Below are 25,345 nucleotides of genomic sequence, written 5' to 3'. Positions count from 1 at the left end.
ACAAGGATAGTCTTAATATACTCAAGAAGACAAATGAGGTATGTTATTTAGGTAATAAAGTGCAGTACAAAGCTAGCAGCAAGAGGATATATATGTATACCAAGGGGATACATATGTATTGTAAAAATGTAAATATTGTGCAGTCAGTTGGTCTTTGTGGGTGTTGTGTTCATGTCGTGTTTGGTGAGTTTAGTAGTCTGATGGCCTTTGGAAAAAAGCTGTTCCTGAATCTGGTGGTATTGCACCGCATGCTGCGGTACCGCTTGCCAGAAGGTAGGAGGGTGAACAGTTTGTGTGCTGGGTGGGTGTGGTCCTTGATAATATTGGTGGTTCTCTTGCGGCAGCGAGACGGGTACAGGTCCTGGATGAATGGTTGTGCTGTTTTGGTGATCTTCTCTGCTGTCCTCACCACTCTTTGTAGGGCTTTCTGGTCAGCAGCAGAGCAGCTGCCGTACCAGCCTGAGAGGCTGCTGGTAAGAATGCTCTCAATAGCACCCCTGTAGAAGGTGGTGAGGGCAGAAGGGGGGAGGTCAGCTCTCCTCATCCAGCGAAGGAAGTAGAGGCGTTGCTGTGCCTTCTTTACTAGGGAGGTGGTGTTGATTGACCATGTCGGGTCGTCTGTGATGTGCACCAGCAGGAACTTGGTGCTCTTCACAGACTCCACTGCACTGCCATTAATGGTGAATGGGATGTGTGGTTTGTGTTTCTTTCTGAAGTCCACAGTTGTTTCTTTTGTCTTGTTTGCATTGAGATGTAGATTATTGTTGTCACACCAGTTGATGAGTTTATATGACTCCTCTCTGTAGGCTGAGTCGTTGTCGTCACTGATGAGGCCCACAACTGTTGTGTCATCTGCAAACTTAATGAAGTGGTTTGAGTTGTATCTGGCACAACAGTCATGCGTCGCCAGTGTGAACAGCCGAGGGGACAACGGAAGGCGGAACTGAAGTCAATGAACAGTATCCGCACGTAACTGTTTTTGTTTTCCAGATGAGCCAGGCATAGGTGGAGTGCTGTTGCTATGGCATCATCAGAGGAGCGATTGGGACGGTATGCAAACTGGAATGGATCAAGTGTAGTGGGGAGACTGGATGTTATGTGGGCCTTGACCAATCTTTCAAGGCACTTCATCATGATGGGTGTGAGTGCTATGGGTCGGTAGTCGTTCAGTGTTGAGGCTGGGGATTTCTTGGGTAGCGGTATGATGGTGGTGGCTTTGAAGCATGCTGGTATGATGGCTTGGCTCAGAGAGGTGTTGTAGATATCCGAGAGAACATCTGTAAGTTGGTCAGCACAGTCTCTGAGCACACGCCCCGGTATGTTGTCAGGACCTGTAGCTTTTCTGGGGTTCACCTTGAGTAGGGTCTTCCGCACATCAGCACGGTCCAGATGAAGTGTTACATTGTCCGGGCAGGTCCGGGCTTTTGTTGGTGTGGTGGTGTTGTTTTCCTCAAACTGGCTGAAGAATGTGTTAAGTGTGTTGAGGAAGTCTGTGTTGTCCTCGCACGGTGGGGGTATTGGCCTGTAACCGGTGACTGACTGGATGCCTTGCCACAAGCGACTGGAGTCTTTTGTGTCTGTGAAGTGTGATTGGATTTTCTGTCCATAGGCACACTTGGCTGTTCTTACGCCCCGGTTCAAGTTGGCCCTAGCAGCTCTAAGGGCGTCCTTGTCCACGGACTTGAAGGCAGCGTTCCGTGCTCTCAGGAGTGCACGTACCTCCCTGGTGAACCAGGGTTTGTCTGGCTTTTCATATCACTGCTATGCGGATGATACTCAACTCTATCTGTCCTTCTCGCCCGACGACCCTACTGTCTCGACGCGGATCTCGGATTGTCTCGCTGACATATCCACATGGATGAAGGATTATCATCTTCAACTAAATCTGGCGAAAACGGAACTGCTGGTCTTCCCGGCCAAACAAGGTATTTATCACAACATTGATATTAAAATCGACTCTCTATCTCTTGTTCCTACCAAGGCTGCAAGGAATCTTGGTGTCATTATTGATGACCAACTGACATTCTCGGACCATGTTGCCGCCGTCGTCCGGTCCTGCCGCTTCGCACTACTCAACATGAGAAAAGTCAGGCCATACCTGACCCAATATGCCACTCAACTGCTGGTACAAACCTTGGTGATGTCCCGTCTCGACTACTGCAACGCCCTCTTAACAGGCTTGCCGGCCTGTGCGGTGAAGCCACTACAGATGATACAGAATGCGGCGGCACGACTGGTGTTCAACCAGCCAAAGAGGGCACATGTCACTCCGCTGCTCATCGAGCTCCACTGGTTACCTGTAGCCGCTCGCATCAAGTTCAAGTCTCTTATGCTGGCCTACAGAGTGATTGTTGGGAATGCTCCCGCCTACTTAAATGCTCTTATAAGAGCACATGTTGCCCCCCGGATGCTGCGCTCGTCAAATGAGTGTCGCCTGGCTCTGCCGGCCATACAGCCACGGCAATCCAGGCTATTCTCATTTGTAGTTCCATGTTGGTGGAACGAGCTGCCAAAAATGACCAGAGCGGGGACCTCCCTCTCTGTCTTTAAGAAGCACTTGAAGACCCAGCTCTTCAGTGAGTACCTCCTGTCCTAACCTACAATTACTTAGCACCACCTTGCAGTATTTATTGTTACACTAATGTTGTTGTTACACTAATCTCTGTCGCAATGTTGCTTGAATGTTATTCTCCCTTGTAAGTCGCTTTGGATAAAAGCGTCTGCTAAATGACTAAATGTAATGTAATGTAATGTCATTGGCTCTTGTAGTGATGTTTTTGATGACGGTCACATCGTCCATGCATTTGTGTATATAGCCTGTCACAGACTCAGTATATTCCGTTAGGTTGACATGATGGTTGGTAGTGGCAGCCTCCCTAAAAACAGGCCAAACTGTGCATTCAAAACAGTCTTGGAGAGCTGAGGTTGCTCCTTCTGGCCTTGCTCTGATCTGCTTCACAGACGGCTTACTCCTGGTTAGAAGTGGTTTGTAAGATGGCATTAGCATAACAGAGAGATGGTCCGAGTTCCCCAGGTGGGGGTGGGGAACAGCTCTGTATGCCTGTTTAATGTTGGTGTATACCTGGTCAAGAATGTTCTCTCCCCTGGTCGCAAAGTTCACATGTTTGTGGTAATGTAGAAGTACTGTCTTCAATTTGGGCTGATTGAAATCACCAGCGATTATATAGATAGTCTGGATTAGAGTTCTGCATTGAGCTCACAGATTGATACAGTGTAGACAGTGCCATCTTAGTTATCGCACTGGGTGGAATGTAAACAGCTCTGATGTAGATGGCTGTGAATTCTCTGGGCCTGTAGAATGGTCGGCATTTAACTGATAGAAATTCTATATCCGGAGAACAGTGACTTAAGACAATTTTGGCGTGAGTAAATGGATGGAATTGACTGGACGGAATTGTCACTCTTATGCTGCGGTGTAAAAATTACACTACTTACGTCGTTTGGCCTCAGTAGAGCCACAATTACTATATCCTGAACATTTTCATGGGGTTTGAGGCCACATTTTCATCATTTTTACTTTCTCACGTTCACTGCAAGGACAATTGAACTTCCTGCTGCACACATTGAAATAAGACCAAATTCCACTCGAAACCAAAAGGGTGGGAATACGACTTGAAAACAAGGCAACATTTAATTGAGGGGTTCTGTGACAAAACCAGGTACTTTCACAGGGTCTTCTGTGGAATGAAAAGAAAAATTCTCGGGGCCCTGTTTGGCTATTTTCTATTGACTCTCATAATAGGCAAACTGCAATTAGCATCTCAACAAAATCTTCTTCAATATCAAATCAGGGTAAATCATCTCTAAGAAGCCAAGAATTAAAATGTTACAGACTCCGCTGGGGTATGTCCTTACTTCTGCCACACATTTATGTTTTGTTATAATTGATCTCTTTTGGGTGTCATGATCTCCGCCTTCTTCTACCTTCCCCTCCCTCTCCTTACCTGTCCCATTAGCCCAACTCTATTCACCTGCACACACAGCTGTTCCAGATCTGCAATCTAACCACTATACAGTATATGCCTCTCTCACCAGTCACCCATTGCCAGATTGTCTTCGATGCTTGCACCAGACTCCAGCGTTCTCCAGACTGATTCCCCGCTACCGGCTCTGCCTCGCTCCGACCACGTATCCTGCCTGCCCCCTGCCTGTCTTCCGTCCGCTCTACAAATAAAAGACATTACCAAATATCCCTGCCTGTCTTTGTGCTGCAATTGGGTCCTAACCACACACTTTACATTGGGAAGATCAGGTAGATTCGGCTTCATTTTTGATTGTCTGTTATTTTTTTGATTCTTAAGATCCACTGGATCCAAGACACATTTGTCTTGGATCCAGTGGACGGCTGTAGTCCGTTCATCACGAACTGTTCCATCCTCTTCGCTCTGCAGCCCCACACCTTCTCCTCTGAGGACGCCAGGTGATGATGAGCTAGTTTCCCACGACCTGCCCACCTCTCTCGATGGCAGCATTGAGCTTGCTTCCCGTATCGACCGACGCATGCAGGCCCGGCAGCAAGAGAGGCATCGGAGGCAAGTGGAGCGCCACCCAGCAACCCGTCTTCCAGGTTCCTCCGGGCCGCCAGCTCTTCCGGCCTGTCAACCCACGAGTGAGGCCTCTCCCATGCGGGTTGGCCGGGCCAGCTTCACCCCGGAGGAGAAGGAGAGACGCCGGGTGGGGAACCTTTGCCTCTACTGCGGCAACATCTGGTAAATAAACTTACTGATAGACCACAGACAGTAAGAGTTGGCAAAAACTCCTCAGAGACCATCACTGTGAACACTGGAGTCCCCCAAGGATGTGTGTTGTCCCGACTCTGCCTCGCTCCGACCACGTATCCTGCCTGCCCCCCCACCTGTCTTCTGTCTGTACTCCTCGTTATTGAACCTGCCTGTACCCGACAATGTTTCCTGCCTGCCCCCTGCCTGTCTTCCGTCTGCTCTACAAATAAAATACATTACCAAATATCCCTGCCTGTCTTTGTGCTGCAATTGGGTCCTAACCACACACTTTACATTGGGAAGATCAGGTAGATTCGGCTTCATTTTTGATTGTCTGTTATTTTTTTGATTCTTAAGATCCACTGGATCCAAGACACATTTGTATGGTTGGCCTAGATCTTCTGTTTGGTTCGGATCTCCCTACTGTGGATTTTTGTTTACTGTGACAAGTTATCAAAGTTAATATAAAATACTGTGGATTCCAAAGAAGCCAGTGGATGAAGATTGGACATTTGAACTTTAAAACAGTCACCTAGGCCACTCAAAGGTTATTTTATTGATGGACTGGAATCTATATTAAAAAGTTGTTGTAGTAGAGATTAGATTAGTGTTTAGTAGAGAGAATATTTTTTATTGCTTTAATTTTGTGTTACCAAATCCCATATCAATTCTTAGTGTGTTGTATCGCTTGCTCTCTACTTCCATCTAGTGGAGGAACTGATTGTCTACCCACAAGAATATAATACAAGTATATGTCAAGTCACACTTTATTTATAAAGTGCATTTCATACCAGGGCAACACAATGCACTTTACAGAGAACAATATCCTATTTTGTTTAGTTCAACATTTGAATACCATTGCCATGACTGGAGTATTTGAGTAACTGTGGCCAATTTTCCAAATCTTACCTCTGACTGTGCGATACGCATTTAACATTATTATTTTGCCTGGAAAAAAGAGTCTTTTAGGAAAGACATCACCCAGAAGCACCTAGCAGTTGATCTCACGGCCTCATGCACCCTAGCCATCTCCTTCCGGGGGACCTGGGGAGATGGACCTTCGGGCTAAAACCTCATTCACCTCAAAGATGGTGGCCCCCTGTGAAAACATTCAGTCCCTCCAGCCTTAGTGGAAAACCATAAATGGGGAAAAATAAATATGCTGCATCCTAAATTGCCCCCAAAGCCCTAAACCATAAAACCAAGAGTCACTTACATGGAGAAGGCGGCGTACTGCCTTCGGTGTCGTAAGAAGTCCTCGAATACGCTCTTGGACCTCTTCCCACGTGTCTTGAGAGCCAAACCTAGACCTGGTCAATCAGGTAACACAGCGATGATGGAAATGTTTGCAAAATATTCTGTTCAACTCAACAGTAACTTGGCCATCGTGGTACACACAAGGTGGTGTAAGTTACAAAGTACTTGATCAATGATTTCTTTTTCTTTTTCTGACCGCCAGAAGGAGAAAAACATACCGGCTGAGGCTAGCTTGCTCACGGTAGTACCACCACAATCCTGAAGATTTCCTCGGAAGCTGTAGTGAAAGGTTGCAAGCCTCTTTTAGCCAATCTCACCAATAAAGACCACTCCCCGATTCCCGCTGCAATGCTTTGACTCCACAGACAGCATTTTACATCTTCTGGCAAAGTCCCACATTTTGTGATACAACAGTACTTTGCTAGGGTTACGCAAGAGAGCAGGTCCACCCAGGCTCAAGGCAAATAGCAACCACTAAAGGAGGCCATAGAAACTACACGTCACTTTCGCTTCAGATATAAAAAACTTGTAGGGGGAAGCAGGAAAAGAAATTACCTCGAGGTGGCCTTTAAGATAATTGTATGTAATGTTGTATATACACGACACAACATTTTTTTTCCAACCACTTCCGCACACAGAGTATATGACTGATGGTGCTTGAATAGATAATCAGATTTCATAATCTGAGTCGAATTATGGAAAAATGTTCGGAAGAAATATACTGTTCCTACCGAGCCATCGGAGGAAATTTCTCTTCTGCCTTCTGACGGATGTCTCACTAAATAAATAAAAAAGATGAAGAATACAAAGTCAGACAGCAGTCTTTTAATTAGGCTGGAGAATAACACTTGGAAAAAGATTAATCTTAAACTGTTGGTGCTGCCAGCTTTAGCCGTTCAGATTCTCCCATTAGAAACTGACAGAGTGCCGTCTGCTCTCTGATGCTTTTGGCCACAAAGTAAGTTGTTTGGGAATGATAGAACTCCATATTTGTCCACAGCTATAGAGTCTGTGCTGACATGTCTGTGGAAAACATTTTACCTGCGCGTGGGGACCAGGGTGATGGGGACATGGGGATGTCAAGGACACTGCGTGGGCCTGTGACCGCTGAGCGCCAAGCCCCAGGCCAAGAGCCCCATGTCTGGAAAAAGAGGAACGGTGAACAGCGTTATAGCGTGTATGCTTCATCTCCCAAGCACGCAATCAGATTTTTTAACTCAGTTATAAATGATGGGAACCATCATTTTAAATATGGCCTGTTTGTAGCACAACCTCGCTGAACGCTTTATTGTTGAGAGACGTTATGCATTTCTGCTACTTAAATGCAGTCCAATGAGGCAAATGTTTATAAGCCTAAAAAAAAATTGTAATTACTTTTTTTAAATGGGAAACTCCAATTGGGAGATGGGAAACTAGCGAGGTTGTGAACAGGTAGAAATGATAGAAACAAACATTTTTATAAGGCCTGGATAGTGAACCGAGGCTTTAAAGTCAAGATTCAAGATTCAAGATTCAAGAGGTTTATTCGTCACATACATATACATACTTTCATACATATATGCAGTGAAATGTAATGCAACGCACCCAGTGATAACACACAATATGTCCTAGGAAAATTTCTTTCTACTAGACCAACTTTCTTTCTACTAGTCAAACGTTGAAATCCACTAGCCTGCCAAGGACAAACCTCAGAGCCACATGACTCCTGGAGTAATGGGGGGGATTTCAGGGAGCCCAGGCCGGGGTGGCTCAGTTGCCCTTCATTGTTTTCGATGGGGTGGGAATGTACCCTGTGCGGGGAGGCCCTCTGCTTACGGGACCTCCTCGTGGACTTTTTTGCCGGCGGAGTATGGAACAAACGAACCCATTTTCAGAATTTCCATTAGTCAAGTCAAGACAAGTCAATGTTACGACCAAAGAAGAACTCGAAAAATGGTATGAAATACAACCTCTCTAAAAATAGTAGGAAATTTCACAAATATATTCAATTTTATTCTTATATATATTCAGCCTTTATATTCTGCCCTTTGCGCAGAGCAGATGTGTTTTGCTTTTCTCTCCGCTCTCTGCTTTGCTCTCAGCTCTGCTTCTATTTTCCCCAATGTCCGCACTATTATTACGCTTAAAGAAGAAACAGTGGCTTCATCCAACAACTAGACGCTTCCTTTACAACTGATTATAAAGGGTTACTACTAATTTTTAAACCAGCACTAGTTACAGTGTGGTGTGCGTCTAAAGTATGGCTCACCTCGCTTCAAAGCCTTCAAGATGCACAGACTGCTCTCGACTGTTAGGGAAGAAACCAGGATCGTTGCTTTGGAAAAATTTGGAGGACTTCATGACACACAAGAGGGTGTGGTTAAGCCATGTTCTGCAGGTGACGGCGTTGGCTTCTTTCTGCCGCGACGCAGCTGTACCGGGTCCCCCTAATCAGGCACATTAGTGCTGATTGGTCAGACCCGGCTGGGAGAGCTTGCCTATGTGTTGTTTTGTCTTGCAGTGGGGATTGCGTGGCGCACGAGACAAGACCCTGTGGAGCAGAGCGTGAGCCACACAGACCCTGACGCAGATTATTTTCTTTGTGAATTTATGTTCCTGTTTTGGCCAACCTTTTTGTTTACAACAATTAATAAAGACACACGTCATGTTGCCGTGTGTACGGTGGGTAAGGATTCCCACAGTCTCCTATCGATGAGCTGATAAAACCTTGCACGGCTAGGCAGGCTCAAAATGAAGAACTGTCTATAAATGACATGATAAGCTTGCCACAGCTTGCTAAAACTGAGCCAGTACAAGTTAAGCCCTCTACGATGACAGCGAATACCAACTGCTGGATTAAGTTTGGAGTAAAGTCCAAGGACAAAAGAAGAGCTGTAGTCCAGCTTGGAACACAACTAAGGCCAGTTTATTCCACACCGGGCACTAGCAGACCAACCTTACAACCGCAGAATAGGTTATGTTATCGGTTAGTATGAATTGGAAACAGAGAGCGCTGCTGAGCAGATGCGCAAGAGAGAACAAGGACAGATGATGGCTCACCCAGAGGGGGAAAAAGCTCAGCCATTCAAAGAACTAAACTGTGGGCCCCCATCAAGCGAGCAAGCCATCCGCTATTATCCTGGGAGACTCTGGTCGTTTCGCAATACCAAGTACGCAAAGTCCTGACTTGCGGACTTGGTAGTTCAGACTTGGCAAGTTCGACTTGGGAGTAGAGACTCCCGGGGACCAATACCATTACCACCGCTTGGTGCGAAATGCATTCTGGGATACTTGGCTGTTCCAAGTCCACACAAGTCACCACCGATGCATCCTCGATAAAATGGGCGGAGCAAGTCCACATCCGGGCATTTGGACTGGACTTGGCTGGATGCGTACTTTGAATTGGAACAGTACTTGGGCTGCGACTGATGACGTTTCACAAGTCCACAAGAACAAAAGTAGAGACAAGAACGCAGATTGAGAAAGGCCTTCTGTTATTAGAGACATTATTGGTAAGATGCAAAAAATATGTTGTTTCCCAGGTGTAAGGGTCTGTCACATCAATGATAAAACCCCCCGGATATTGTCTGATCACACACGGAATGATAAAGTCGTTGTTCACGGGGCAAAAAAAAACAGTCAGAACTGTTAAAACATGACTTCTAAATTGTTAAATTGCTTGACAGCCTCGCTCAATTGAAGATTCAGTCATTTATCAGTGGTCCCCTACCATCAGTGGACAGAGGATTAGAGATCTTCGGCGGGTTGGCTTTTGACAACTTGCATTTCAAAAGGGCTGAGTTTTATAGGTAAATTTTGTCTATTCGGGGTGGCAAAAACCTTTTCAGATCTGATGGCCTTGATCTGGGGTCAAACTACTCTATTATACTATTTCCACTATTCCCTTCATCACCCTTCATCTGGCCCCCACCCTTATGCACCGCAGTCTGCTCCATCCCAGTATTATTATTAGGGGTCCATCCCGGGTTTTTTTTGCTTGGCATTTTTCAGGGCTAAAAGTGTCTGGAACACCACAACCACTGGAGCTGCGGACATGACTGAGGTCTCGTTACATCGGGGATGTCACAGACATCTCAGAAAATGTTAACGTATTTTAGACGTAATCGTAATGTAAAGAGGAACAACAGCACAAACTGATGCCACGTTCCATGGGAACTTGAAAAATTATAATTGGGGTCGAAACTGGACCCTGTGTATTGCTGCCTGCAGCTTTATTTATTTTTATTATTATTATTATTATTATTATTATTATTATTATTATAAAAGTGGAAACCTCTTTGTGATCACATCTGCCCGGGTCATATTGATCACTATAAGCGGGAATAGGAAATTTCCAGGTGTCCTGCGCCAAGCACTCTTGGCTACGGTAGTTGGGCTCGTGAAGCTTGTGGGAGGGGGGAGGGCATCTGGCCGGTTGTAGTATGATGGGCCTCGCCTTTGTGTGGGGCGTTAGTGGGTATGGGGGCCCTGCCGGCTCGCCTGTGATGCAGGCAGTTTGGAAGGGCCATTGGTCTGTTGGTGCGGGGCCTGGCTCCTGGCCTTTGGTCCATGTATGGCATCCGCTGCCCAGGTTCTGTGCCTGTGTCTTATGCCTGTTAGTAGGTGTGGTTGGTATGTGTGCAGGGTCTCCTCGTGCTCTCTGGGACTGGTTTACGCTCCTCGGGGGTGTGCGTGGGTGTTGCTCCGCGGGCTCCTAGTTTCTCTGGGGGCTGGGGGGGGGGGTCTTCTGCGGCTGCAGGGCATGGTGCTTGGGGCTTCCCTGCATTCATGGAGTATCTATACAGCTGTGGGACTCAGGGGTGGCTTAGGGGCCTCTTCCTCTGCTTGGAGGCGTTACGATATTCCGGCATTCCAGAATTCCGACCTCATACACCAGAACTAATTGGGATAACTTCCATGCACTCACAAGTGGACACAAACCCCCACACACACACATACACACACAGGCAGACTCATCACAGGCACACATACACCACCAGCACTTGCTTTGAACCCATACCTGAACACTCACCTGATTTAATCCCTCTCCTTTCCTCCCTCATTTACTGCCATGACTATGACAGGAAGAGGCCACGTGCCAAATTGCTACTACAATTTTCCTGGACTTAATTAATTCTGTTTTGTTGATACATGTTGTCGTCTGATGTTTCTATGCTCGTGTTTTTCCAGGTACATGTTGTTTGTTTCTATTTTCATTTGTCTCATCCATGGTGATTCCCCCCCTCTTGGAGTAGTGATCAGTTGTTTATAGGCCCAAACATGATAAATAGTTCTCCAAAGAGGGGGGTTGGTGGTGGCTCTCCATAACCAAAAACGGTGCTCTTGTCATTCTACAGGTCATCCACAGGACAAAGTTATTGCAGCATGTTCTTGATGAATTAAGAATTAATAAAGAGTTGCATTGTAGGTTGAAAACATGAACTCCACTTGCAGACTAACTCTGTGCTAGATGCAATGGCATACAAATACTCTGTGTTGTATGCCCAGCATGTTGACAGCACAAGTCAAAAAAATGAAAAATAGGAATTACCATAGTTAAAAAAAGATATTCCATAATTGTCATGTAGTAAAAGACCCAAAATGAACACTGTAAGCAGACTACTTGATTACTATAAGCAAATTATTTAAACAGCATTTGTATCAGAATTATTCTCTCCTAAGATTTTTGATCCATATAAGTGGTTGATCACTTTAACTGTGATCATTATAAGCGGTTTCCAGTATATTATTATTACGTTGTTGTGGATGTGGGAGTATGTTTTAGACAATATTAATAATTTACTATTTTTTTATTTTATTTACTTTTACATTTGAGCCTTTGTGGAAACACTATCCAATATTTTTTTGTGTACCTTGTAAGGACATGAAGAATAACCACAGGGGAGCCTGGAGGTGCATTGTAAGGGATTGTAAGCCGCGTCTGCCAGGTCATTTACAAGTTCCTGTGAATTTACTGTTTGAGGTTGGCATCCAGGGAGACAGTTGAGGGACACAAGACTTGTAAATGACTTCTGACCCAAGCCACACCCTCTGTTTTTGTATAAAGCCCTTTTGATCAGAAATAAGATTAGACTGATCAGAACACTGCTTTGGATGCAGTACTGAATCTTTCTCTTTATTCTGCAGAATAAATAATTTTGAATATTCTCAGTTTTTGTTTTCTTGTAGCGGGCAGATTAACCTCACCGATCATTGCAGAAGAATTTCTTCCTCATACCATAAAATGTATACCCACCACAAAGACTCTGATATCATTGATATTTAATTGCCAACCTGAAGAGAATCTCACACTTTGAGAAGAGAATTGTGTATATATAAATATATTTATTCATCCATTTCTGACACTTTACTTTATAAGATAAGAAACTATTTTTTGTTGTTGTCTTTGGTCCTTAGCCCTGAATGATTATCAAATAAATAAAAAGGAAGGAAGGAAGGAAGTTACACACACAATACACAGAAGTAAAGTCAAATCCTTACTGTGGGGATATTCTGGTAAAAGTTTGTCCCTGCATCAGCTGAACATTCACTGATGGTTGTTTTGGTAGAAAACTCCATCCTTGGAGTGATACCCTGAATATGTCAGAATAAAGATGTTAATTTTCAATTATATACAGTATATATTTTTCTCAGACCCCAATGTCCTCCGCTACATGAGCTTCCACCAGCATTCAAATCAACCATTAAAATGTCACTTGCTCAGTTACAAATGTTCATAACACAAACTTGTTTAACACTTTGATACTATAATGGGAAACCCATATCAGTTAGTCCAGATTAAAGTTTGATTCAGTCTAAGATGAGGCCTGATTTGTGTCTACGAAACCGCCCCATTTTGTTTTAGCATTCATGCGTGTCTTAGATTTGTGTATGTTTCGAATGACAGTAATACAACATTTAATTTAAAACTTCTGTTTGCCGCAATAGATCCAAATCATAGTGTTGGCTGCAGTAGGGTTCCTGTAGGAAGTGGGACAACTATTTGTTTCTAGTCCCTTACATTTGCATGGATGTAGCCAAAAGTGCGGATTTTCAGTAGGGCCAAATAGACAGTCAGAAACAAATGTATAAAGCCTGGGCTGAAAAACAGCAAACCTTTCCTTTAAGCTACTAAGCTTATTGGCGCCACATCAATTTCCAATCTACCGTATCGGTATCAAATGGACAAGCTTACCGGGAAGTGAGGTGCACGTATCATTAGAACCTCTCTGTCTTCACCGGAAAAGGTTGGAACCAGTTTGGGTTCTGGGAACAGGAAGAAGCGAGCGTGTTCCTCAAAGCAGGCCAGAGCCTCCCCAGCTAGAAAAAGATGGGGAGGGCGGGGTGTAGGCTATTACTCAATGGTTGTAAAACCTCAGAAGCTGTATTGTAATCATACTGTACTTATGCAGCATTGAAAGGATTTTCAGTAATTAATTTACTGATTGCTTTGTCTGATTTTGCTCTCTGGAGAGAGGGCGTTTTGAGTAACAGCACAATACGGCACCGAGGTATTCTCAAATGTATTCCATTGATTATTAACTTAAATAAGAAGGATATATTAAATATTGACTACTGCACCTGGAGGAATCAGCTGCATCAGTTCAATTCTGACGCACTCGTCTGAAGATGATGACAAACATTCATTTATACAGCTCACAGATCCAGCATTGATGTATTTTTACTACGCAGCCAATACTATGTGCATACAGTAAATATAAAATACCATGGTGCATTAATACTCAGAAACCTTGCCTTAAACTATAGGGCATAATTTGAAATGCAAAGATTCTGCTCTGCGTAAAAAAGTGTATATAAAACAGTCCAGACGTTGCACTATTACTATTACTTATTACAAGAAACTCTAAAAGTAATTAATAATTTAGACAAAAATTCTTGCCTGAGGCATTAAAGGGGACCTATAATGCTCGTATTTACGCAAGTTAATATAGGCCTCTGAGGTCCCCAAAACATGTCTTTGAATTTTGTCGCTGAAAATACCACTCATACGATGCATTTGAGCCATTCTAACATGCCTCTATAACCCTCCTGTTTCAAAACGGGCTGTTTAATTCTGAGGAGCCACCCTCCCGAGGTTTGAGCACAAGAACCTGGTTCTGTGAGCCAATGGCGTTTGAGCATGGCTTCCGGCATTCGATGTATTTACTGTACTCCGTAACTTTCACTAATTTCACCTAATCAGTCCACGAAAATCAGTTTCTGAACAAATCTGAAGCAACAAATAAGCAATCCTGTTGCTACAAGGCCTCATTTAAAAGTTAGTTCCAACTTTTGTTTCAGGCTTGTTCAAGATTCAAAATTCGAGAGGTTTATTTGTCACATACATATACATACGTTCCTACATATATGCAGTGAAATGTCAATTGTGAATTGTCATTTGCTGGTGGGAGAAATGGGACATGGCACCAGGACACACTGGGATTCTCGGACACGGGGATTTTTTGTTTCATGTAAACATGGGAAAAATAAAACAAAATAAAATAAATAAATAAAAATCTTCAAAAAAAAAAACACTATTTTTATTGGTTTTCTTTGGAGAAACGCACAGTGGATCAGATGGATGTAGAAAACAGAGAGTTCAGAGCGGTCGGAAACCTCAGTGTTTTGCTCACAGCGATTACTTTGTCCTTAGTTTATCTCATTATTTGACACCTTGGCCACGTCGAATATGAACATCCGACATTGTTACATTATATATATATATATATATATATATATATATATATATATATATATATATATATATATATATGACAGAAAATAAGGAAAAGCAAAATAGGTCCCCTTTAAATATTTCTTAAATCTTTATAATCAATCACAGTGCTTAATAAACAAATTGGAGAAAATACATATCAATAATAGTAATAAATAAATGGAAAATATCTGTATGTCACACACAAACAATAATTATAAAGAAAACACGTACACTCTAGCATTACAGCGATGTCTCCAGGGTCGACTGCGTGCCTGAACATCTACAACGGAGGGAAAAACTCAAATTCACATTTAGTACATCTTAAAGGTGCAGTGTGTAGAATTTACAGAACAGACTGGGCAGAAATGGAATATAATATTAATAAGTATCTTTTAATTAGTGTATAGTCGCATGAAAATAAGAATCGTTGTGTTGGCATTACCTTAGAATGAGACATTTATTTTATCTACATGGGGAGTGGGTACACTTCATGGAGGCTGCCATGTTGCACCACCATGTTTCTTCTACAGTAGCCCATGACGGACAAAGCGGACACTGGCCTTAGAGAGGGCCTTTCGCGTTTCTCACGTTTTTTACAGCCACCATCTCTTCCACAGAGGCCGCCATTTTGCACCGCCATGGGGAGGTGTATTCAGTTGGTTGCAATCTGCAACCTCACTGCTAGAGGCACTAATGTCTACACACTGCACCTTTAAATATTCAAGTGGAAAATAAATATATCTATATAATAGATGTACTGTATATTAGCTTAGCTTTCTATTTATATTAAGAACCTAATACCAACCTTTTCAAAGGTCATCTTCTCGTGAAAAAGCAGAGGGAAGATGGCAGGGAGACATTTGGATTTGTGGTACTGACCCATGATGCACACACTAAGGTAGATGTCATCCTTGCCCGGTAGGTGAACTCCAGGACAGGATACCTGAGCTCAGATGTAAGCCGAAAAATGTATTATTTAGTGTAGCATATTTCTTATTATTGATAGTTAAAACATTTATTTTAACATAGATTCATTAGAAGACATGAGTGTGTGCCTGGGTGTGTGTGTGTGATGGGGGGTCTCATCTAGTGATACAATTCACCAGAAGATTATGAAAAAAATAAAAATAATAAGAATTGTGGTGGATGGGATGGCTTGAGTAGCCACACCTGATGCTCATTGGTTGGGCTCACAAGCATCGGGTTCAAAAACCCCGTCCACACACTCGGTCAGGATAGGAGCCCTGTGTCATGACATGTTCCACCTAGCCTCATCTCTACAATCAACTGGTGTTATCAAGCCCCTGTCGTCCGTGTCTCTGTGCCGGAGGTCCCTGAACACGCCACTCTGGTGGTGGGGAATCTGTCACAGAATCTTATTATGTTCGGGGTTTATTTGGTTTTGGGGAGAAAGTACAATTACTTAGTTACTATCACTTCAGTACCGTACATGTTTCTAGTATGTGTACTGACTTAAGTGTATTCGATTGAGACTTTTACTCCACTACATCTCAAAGGTAATATCTATGGTTTTTACTCTACTGCGTTTATAGCGCACATTAATATTACATCCGCTGTGGCGAGCCCTAACGGGAGCAGCTAAAAACAACAACAGGCTTTATACGTAGGTCAATCTGGAAATACAGAACCTGTTGTGTCCAGAGGAAATATTTCCCAGAAGTTTATTGTAAGCTTTTTCTTCTTTCTATATTAGGTTCACCCAAAATTGATATTACAAACTGTGGAACGGCTTTTTTAAAATATTTTCTTGTCCGTTATGAGAGGATTTCTACCCCTCTCATTATTATATGGCCTTGTCCCAAGCCCATTGTTTGGATCTTTCAGTTCGTATTTTAATGACAAAATCATTCAAATTTCCAATTTGTCATTAAGAAAATTTAAGAAAATGTAATAAATTAAGATTTTAATGACACAATTTGAAATAATTTAAAACTAGTACTTTATGACGTATTATAGGCTCTGTTATATCAGTACACTGGATATTTCACGTAGGCTACTTTTATTTGTATACTTACTTTGTATACAGGATACTTTGTAGACATTTAAGAGCGAGCACTCATTTACTTTTACTAACGTAGAAATACCTATGTGGTACTTTCACTTTTCCTCGAGTAACACCGTGTCAGGTTATTTGTACTTTTACTGAAGCAAAAAAAAGTGAGTATTTCTTCCACCAGTGCAAATAGCTACACAAATGACGAGCCTAAAGTTTGCTTCTAATTGTGTAGGAAAACGACGATATAGCTCTTCGGCTCCAGTAAACTATGCATTGAATGTCAAAATAAAAAATAAGGAACCCTACCGCCATGAAGTGCACTTCCACCACCACTTTCAGCGCTTTTCGCGACATTACTGTATTGCAAAAACGGCGCTAAATAGTATCCGCCCCAGTCCGGAGTCGGCAAGTGTGGACCTCGAGCGTTGTCATGGATATCAAAACTTCCGGTTCTGAATCCCGCCCACGCCCCCTGTAGATTCTCTTCTGATATCTGATTGGTCAACGTAAGAGATGATTGACAGTTACCTGCCCATTCGAGTCTCCCCCCTGTAAAGGTGAACGTTATAGGAAGGGAATAAGTGCGTGTAAACGACTAACGAACCAATCGAAATGTAACTTTTGAAATATGGAATTATAAATTGCTATATCTTTGTAACTTCAAAGAATCCCCCCCAACACCAAAAAGCTGGATAGAAATACATGGCTTGTGATATATTTTATAAGTGTTCCTGAACAGGTCCTGGTTGCTTGTATTATTGCATTGGACCATGTTGCAGATGTTGTTTGTACATTTCAAATGATTTAATCAAATCTAAACCAGGAAGATGAATCCAGCGAGCTGTTTTTTCCAGCCTTTGTGTGGTTACATTCTGGTTTTAACTGTATACAAACTACCCAAACACTGGAATAACAGCTAGCGCAAAACATGATAATTCGATTCAATATTCTCTTCAAATAAAGCAGATTGCTTATAGATCAGGCAAAGGGGGAAGTTATGAAATGTCATAGACAAGGATATACAACTTTCACTTTTAATGAAAAGTATTGCATGACTATCCAGTCCAAAATAACACCAGCACATTTATTTGCCTGAAAAGTATATTTGTATCCAAAGCAGCAAGAAATGAATACATCTTTGTTTAAATAAAAAAAATAAAAAACATTTTTACATCAAAACTAAAGAGAAAACTTCCAACCAAAGTTAATTTAAGTACTGCCTTTGGATCAGTATTCCCTACTAACTACCTGGAGTCATGCCTGAGACCCTTCTCCTTTGGTGCTGTGTGTTCAGACGATGTTAGCATGCCCATCATCGCTCTGCTGTCAGTCGGCCGTGCGCAAGGCGCTCTGTGGCTTTTGAGCCGCGTCAGATTCCTCGTCGGAATCTTGGTCTTCCTGTGCGGCCTGGCCCCCTTGTTCCAGGGACTTTGCTCCTTTTCTCTGCGGGAGGACGGCGAAGAAGGCCTCCTTCCAGTCCCCCTTCTCCAAATATGCCAGGATGATCTCAAAGACTGAAAAACAGAACGCTTCAGAAAACGACTCCTCAGAACTGGTGACAGCCAACGTCCTAAGCTGGGGTCACATTACGTTATTTTCAAGGCCGATTTGGCAAGGATTTGAGATCGGGCGGGGTCGTGGTAGTGTGGGGTAGTCGCGCTGTAGAATCGTAGCAGTCATCAATATGTGTGTGTGAGTGAAAGACTCTAATCTGTCTCATATAATCAAACCAATCGGCCTGGTCACGATTCAATCAAACATGATGGATTAAATAGAAGCCAAAGAAAAGCAAGTGTGGACTAAAATGGAGTTGTTGAATAGTGTCAGACTCATGAGTGTCTGATTAGTGTATAATGTCAGCGCTGCAAGTTCACTGCACTAACAACCACAGTAGCGAGTTGTACGGCATCCGTGTTTGTTTTGGAGTCAAAATATTGCGAGATAGTTTGCATCTCGTGGGAAGATACATTCTTGCGAGTGCCACAAAACATGCACTTTAATGCACATATCTGTATATACAAATGGCCTATCCCATATACATAACTCTATTCCCTTCTATTTTGTAACCCCACTATGTATTATCTTTTTGAGTCTTATTTTATTTAGACTTAATTCATATTATTCTATTCACTAACTGCATTACGTTTTAGGAATCAGTTTCAGTTAGTTAGCTAGGTAAGAATTAGGTTAGCTATTATGTTTGGTTTAGTAACTATTGTGCATAATCTCCGGGTGTGTTGCAAAGACATTTCACTGCATATACAGTAGGTATGAACGTATGTATATGTATGTCACAAATAAACCTCTTGAATCTTGAACTCTGTTCTCCATCTTTAAATCTGTGCTCCTCAAAGATGGCAGTTGTTATGTGCATTTGCAGAAGGGACAGAAAATCTGCAAATTTAAGTTGTTAAATGTGTGCCGCTCAACCATTTAGTTGTCTTTCAGGATCGAAAAAAAACCAAAAAAAAAAAAAAAACAATGTGGACAAGCCTTTACACTCAAATTAGTTACAAGGCAATTCGTCACAACCGGTGGATTTGGTTCACGGTGGAAAATCAAGACGCCTACTTTGGTAAATGTAGCCATCGTTTTAAGCAAGTCAAATCACCAAATTATATACAATTTTACTCTGCCAGAACATTACTTTCCAGCAAAAAGGCAGTTGTTGTGGTTTGAAGCAAGTCGTGGAGCAGGATGTAGCTGGTGTAAATAGGTTTCCTTAAAGGATGGATTCACTGTTGCAAACTCAGCCCATTTATAACCTTTCATAGCACAAACCCGCTCAACGCTGTACTGTTGACAAACTGTTTTTTTAAAAAGAGATTTAGGAAATTTACCACTGGACTGCATTTAAGCAGTGGTACGATTCTCATTAGTAAGGCAGTCAGCCAGGTTGTTATAAATGATGATTTTCACAAGCCCAGGTTTTTTTTACAGTTTATGGTTGGCAAGCCAGCTAGCTTACAACTAGACAGATACAATTTTGGTGCGACTAGGTCTAAAAACTTCAATCCAAACAAAAATAGTAAGCCGTATTTGACGGTTCAAGCCGACAGATTTCTCACCATGGTTGACTGCCAGCACTTTACGGCTGTTCATCTTGACAAAGCTGCTCAGGGGAAGCTGTGCGTGTTCAATGCCGAGTTCCTTCGCCCGCTCAAAGGTGAGTCCCTACAGAACAATTCAATGTAAGAAAACAAAATTCATTCATGCTGGCTCTGCCTCTCATTGACTATAACCTTATGACAGGACTACTGAGCAAGCGGTCACATGTCAATATCGAAATGTCCTCCACCTCAAAAATAGCGCGTTCGCCATGGTCAACTTCAATCTCCATTACCGACACTACCTTATCATGTTGATGTGAGAATCTGCTTCTTTTATCACTTGTTAAAATAACTTTCACTGGTAGCTTCTGCGGTCAATGCATGGAGAACAAAGGCACTCCCTTCTTAAGTCTCTTGTGACTAAAGCAGGTTGAATTGTCACAGACAATACAAATCATTTTCAATGTGCGTGAGTGAAGACACTTAAAAATAGTCAATACATCGATTATTGACAGCCTATATCGTACGACTTGTGTGGGACAATTCCACCTGCCTCATGTTCTGGTCTGAAGTATGTTTTGAGTTGTTGTTTTTGAGATGTATGTTTTTGAGGCTGCGTGCAAAAAATTGGTACAAAACGGAGGGCTGTGACCACAGAAGCTACACGTTGAGCTAAGTGAGTGGCAATATTTGGACTTCCATATTGCGTACCGCCCTGAACCCAAACAGACCTTGTGGTGATTGTGATCCACCAGGCCGCCAATGACGTATGCCTTGGCTTGGTCCAGCTCAGTCAGCACGTTGGGGGAGTCCGACGTCAGGTACACCAGCTCCTCTTTGCCCAGGACGTCTTTGTAGTGTTCCGTTTTAATGGTGATATCCTGTGTGCAGGAGGATCCCGCCCAACCACACAAATGTTATTCCAATTACATTTTTTCCAAATTAGTTTCACTTTCTATGTTATTTCAAGATTTCTTTGTGTATTCGATCGCATCATACGAATGCTTCACAATTGGTTGTATTTTTAATTTTATTTTAGAAACCTATGTGAGTTTACTTTAAGCTAAGTTTTGGAAATTCAAGGACCTTGAAGTACTTTTTTTAAGCACTGTTTCTTCATTTCATTTTCAAGGACTTCACGCAAAACAAACATAATACATTTTCAATGTGATCATTAATAATTTAAATATAATATAATCTTAGTATCATTGTCTATTATTTATAGTAGTAGATCTATTATATACATCTATAGTATCTACATCTATATTATTAATCTTTACTATTATAAGTGTCTATTTCCAACCATGCTGGATTAAATTACAATTTATTTCCCTGGTATAATCAATGCCATAAAAGCGATTCTGGAAGTTTTTTTATTACGTTACGATTTGAATAACAAAGCCAGGGGGAATATCCCTGGAATTCAAATTCTTCACTTCAGCACAAAAAGGGGCAAGGCATTTCAGTACTTAAAATTCCTTAGGAACAAATTCAAGCACCTCGAGAACCTGGTGAGAACCCTGATGATCATTTATCATTATTTATTCTAATCATAATTTTCACTTCTGCATAGGGAAAACCTGCTTCGTAAAAGGCAAGATAAATCCCTAACCCTAATCCCAATAAAGTAATTGCTTGAACATGTCCCTTATGGGGCCTCATCGATAAGCTCTCAGTAATGTATTGTGTATTTTAAAATGACTAATAATCGTTTTAAAATACATAATAAGTTACTGAGATTAGTCGTTTAGTCCCTCTGCCCTAGCCCTTCGTTTGGGGTGCAACGGATCACAAAACTCAGTTCGGATTGCATCACGGTTTTAAATCACGGATAAGATCATTTTTCGGATCAGAAAAAAATACAAAAAAAAAAAAAGGGGGAGACAAATATAACTTTGCTTTCCATTTATTCTGTAAAACAGAATAAGTAAGGAACTTTTGCCCATGGTCTTAAATGAAAACAACATTCAAGATGTCCAATATTTAAATAAAATCTTAAAATACATAAAATATTCAATACTCACTTGTTAAATTAAAGTGCAATAAAAGGCACACATACTTCCTTTAAACATGGTAGTGAATGAAAAAATACGATTAGATCAACCCCCAGTAGCTGAATTTAATTCCATATGTAACCAGTATCATCTTCAATTTCTTACATTATAACAAACCAAATTTCATGAAATCGGTTAAGAATTTAGCAAGTTACAGTCGATTTTGTAGAGGAGTCTGCTGCCAACTCCCAATACACATCATATTTGTTTAGTAGCGGATTTTGACCACTCTAATATGGCACACGAGCAGACGCATATCGGCGACATTGGCTGTATCCACAGCTCATTTACGACATGTCGTAAAGTTCTTTCACGTCGTAAAGTACTGTAGCAGCAACATAGCGCAACGCACTGTAAACCAATCATTGCGCTTTAGAGTAAAACATAGCAGGTATCTGTCTTGTCAATCTTCTTTTCACTGCAACTCTGCATCAAGATTTATGGAATTATTACTTTAAAAAGTAACAGCGGCAGTAAAAACGCATTTCACTATGATGGTTAAATTTTGCAATTGATCCGCGGTTCACCTGCGTGGGACGATCCGTACAGATCATGGATCAACTATGTTCCGTTACACCACTAACCTTCGTACTCGATGGGAGCTTACCTTCCAGTTCACCCATCCTTTGTCAGTCTCATCCATGTTGTGCTGGAGCTGGCCACCTAGGCTTGTGAGATAAAACTGAGGAGGACGAGGAGGCAAACACATTAGAAAGGGTCCAGCTGGTTTTGTGTTTCAGCCATGGCTCAGTGGGTGGGGTGGGGTGGGGTAGGGTGGGGGTGGTAGAGGGGTGGGGGGGTCGCGACTGACCTGTGCTGGTTGCGAGGCTCGTCTGTTCTCCGCGTAGCACCTCTGGATCTGTCTGTGGAGCTTTCGGACATCCTGAAGAGGAGATGGGACTCATTTCACTTTAGATACAGCATTATAGAGTATTTACATTAGTCATTTGACATAATTATTGCCTAAAAATGAATGCCAAAAATGAAAAAAATAAAGAACAAAAAACCAAAAACAATGACATCAAAAGAAATTACAAATATGTTCTATTGACATTTATTCTGTAAGAAGGGTGTTCCATTGCGTCATGTTTTTCTTTCTGCTTTTGTCCTAATTTATGACAAAAGTTTTCTGTCAGGCAATGTTGTGTGTCAATGCGATGAGTGGGAACGGCGATAGTTGTTGATAGTTATTGGACCATTGGAATCCAAGCTAGGAAGTTCGGGAAGAAAATATCGGTACCCCTCCGTCTCATTTACCTTGAGACTCATGAGGCTGTCAAAGCTACAGTCCACCACCAGCCGCAGAGAGCTTGGAGGATGCTCCCTGCGCAGGCGCTTCCTGCTGCTGGCTGCCCACTCTGCTCCGTCCTCGCACTGCGTCTGTCTGTCCAGGCGCCGCTGCTGCTTCCTTTCCTTCCGTTTTTGCCTGTACGTGACGGCAATTTTCTATTTTAACGTCTGCAAATCGCTCAACCAAAAGCTGTGACTCTTGGCAGCAGAATTTTAAAGTGATAATCCATGAGATTATTGGAGTATTATTTTGTTTAAAAATTGAATATTTAATACTTAGCTGGCACTTTTTAAAGAAACACCCATTCAATGTATCTGAGTTATGTATGTGATCCTCTACATGCATGTTTATATTGTTGGTGGTATTTTAGCTTGCAACTATCCCAACAATGTGAATGAGGAATAGTTAAATCAAGTCAAGTCAAGTCACACTTTATTTATAAAGCACATTCCATACCAGGGCAACACAATGCGCTTTAAAGAGAAATACAATCAAATATATAAAATGTCTGTGCAATCAAAAGAACAGTCAGCGCAGAATAAACATTATCTCACAACACACACACACACACACACACCTCATAGTCAGTCTGTTGTGAACAGCAAGGTATTTAAACTGCTTTTAAAAGTGTTCAGTGTTCAAAAGGTGTTCCATCTACTGGGGGCATAGATACAGAAGGCAGCCTCCCCTGCTTTAGAGTTAGTACGAGGGATGGTAAAAAGACCACTGCCTGTGGACCTGAGAGTTCTTGTTGGTTCGTGTGTAATGAGCATTTATTTTATATACTGAGGTGCAAGGCCATTTATAGCTTTATATACAAGTAGCAAAACCTTAAAATCAATCCTAGTTTCAACAGGGAGCCAATGTAGAGATCAAAGAACAGGTGTGATGTGTTCAAACTTTTTTGTCCCAGTGAGAACGCGTGCAGTCGCATTTTGGATTAACTGTAGCCGCTGCACAGCTGATTGCGGGAGGCGGGTGAATAGGCCATTACAGTAGTCTAATCTACTTGTTATGAATGCGTAGATTAATTGGAGTCTGCTTTTGACAGGAAGCCTCTTAATTTTGAAATGTTTTTTAGATGGTAGAAGTCTGATTTTGTGATGTGATTGATATGGCTCTTAAAATTTAGATCTTCGTCTATGATTACACCAAGATTTCTGGCTACATTCTTGCTCTCCTGAGACAGAGAACTGAGATGAGCTGCAATTTTCTGTCTCTGAGCCTTTGCATGATAGATAAGTAGTACTGTTTTATCTTTCTTCAGTTGTAAAAAGTTCTGTGACATCCATACATTAATATCATTAATACACTGAGTGAGGGAGTTAATGGGGTGTAGGTCATCAGGAGATAGGGATCTGTACAGTTTTCGTGTTGGCTTCCTACAAGTACCAAAATCGCATTGATGTCAGAAGGCATTTCAAGTGGTTAACACTGAAAACGGTTCATAAACAATGTCAGTCATGACGTGTAGAATTGCACCGTATGACAAAAACGATGCTGAAAAAATTGGTTGTAGGAATGGGAGGTATAAACTTACTTTCGAAGTTCCCTCTCCTCCTCCCATTTCTGGTGTTTAAGGAGCTTCTTCCTTTGCCTTTTGGAGAGCGTTTGGATCTCTACATTGCTCTTTTCAACGTTGTTTTCCTCCCGGGACAACGTTACGGGATGTGAAGTATCATCTGACATTTGTTGAGACAACAAATACTTGCCACGGGTCAAAATGCAAATTGTTAACTAAGATAACTAGCTGGTGCTAGCTAGCTCGAGCTACTATCTTATCAACAACAAATAGTAACGTTTTTCAAACGTCGCACTCGATATTAAACATTATTCGACGAAATACACATGTTATGACATTTCACAATCAACGAATCATGCAAGTAAACCGTTAAGGTCGTTACACTGAATCTTGCGACCCTTTAAAAAACCCACATGTACTGTGTTATTGTAAGAGGGCGCATAAATACGTCATCAGTCTGCGTCGGTATTTTTTATTTATTTTATTTTTTAAAGTAAAACTTTATCTACAGATATCGAAATCCATTATATATACACAATCAATTATGAGCGGATAATACATTTTTATGTTTGTTGTTTTTCAAACATGGCGCTTTATTGTTTATTTGGCTTGTTTCCAAATAATAAAATAATTGCGTCATACATCAGGGGTATTCAATTAAAATTCAAGGAGGTCCAGTTAGAGAGAATTTCCTCAAGCAAAGGTCAGGAACATCAT

General features: G+C 41.9%; 2 protein-coding genes across 2 annotated transcripts in view; both read right to left on the bottom strand.

The window, feature by feature from the left end:
• cUnh4orf54 (chromosome Un C4orf54 homolog) overlaps nucleotides 1–25,345 on the bottom strand; it is a 162,749-nt gene that overhangs the window by 125,840 nt on the left and 11,564 nt on the right. The window lies entirely within an intron of this gene.
• trmt10a (tRNA methyltransferase 10A) lies at nucleotides 17,518–25,044 on the bottom strand. Its single transcript, XM_080023638.1, has 7 exons — nucleotides 24,647–25,044; nucleotides 23,073–23,241; nucleotides 22,627–22,698; nucleotides 22,423–22,497; nucleotides 20,493–20,642; nucleotides 19,780–19,885; nucleotides 17,518–18,225 (listed from the first exon to the last, which is right to left on the bottom strand). The coding sequence occupies exons 1-7, from the start codon at nucleotides 24,793–24,795 to the stop codon at nucleotides 18,038–18,040; spliced, it is 909 nt and encodes a 302-aa protein (XP_079879764.1). The 5' UTR covers nucleotides 24,796–25,044; the 3' UTR covers nucleotides 17,518–18,037.

The sequence above is a fragment of the Zeus faber genome (assembly GCF_960531495.2).
Source record: "Zeus faber genome assembly, chromosome: 22".
Lineage (NCBI taxonomy): Eukaryota > Metazoa > Chordata > Actinopteri > Zeiformes > Zeidae > Zeus > Zeus faber.
This window is presented reverse-complemented; position numbering and strand designations above follow the sequence as displayed.

Bases quoted from the DNA above. Each gene is read 5' to 3' on its own strand.
- trmt10a (XM_080023638.1), bottom strand. From the start codon at position 24,795: ATGTCAGATGATACTTCACATCCCGTAACGTTGTCCCGGGAGGAAAAC. The intron at 22,699-23,072 runs GTAAATGAGACG...TCTCCTCTTCAG, and splicing joins ACAGCCTCATGAGTCTCAAG to GATGTCCGAAAGCTCCACAG. The intron at 19,886-20,492 runs GTCTGTTTGGGT...ATTGTTCTGTAG, and splicing joins TGGATCACAATCACCACAAG to GGACTCACCTTTGAGCGGGC.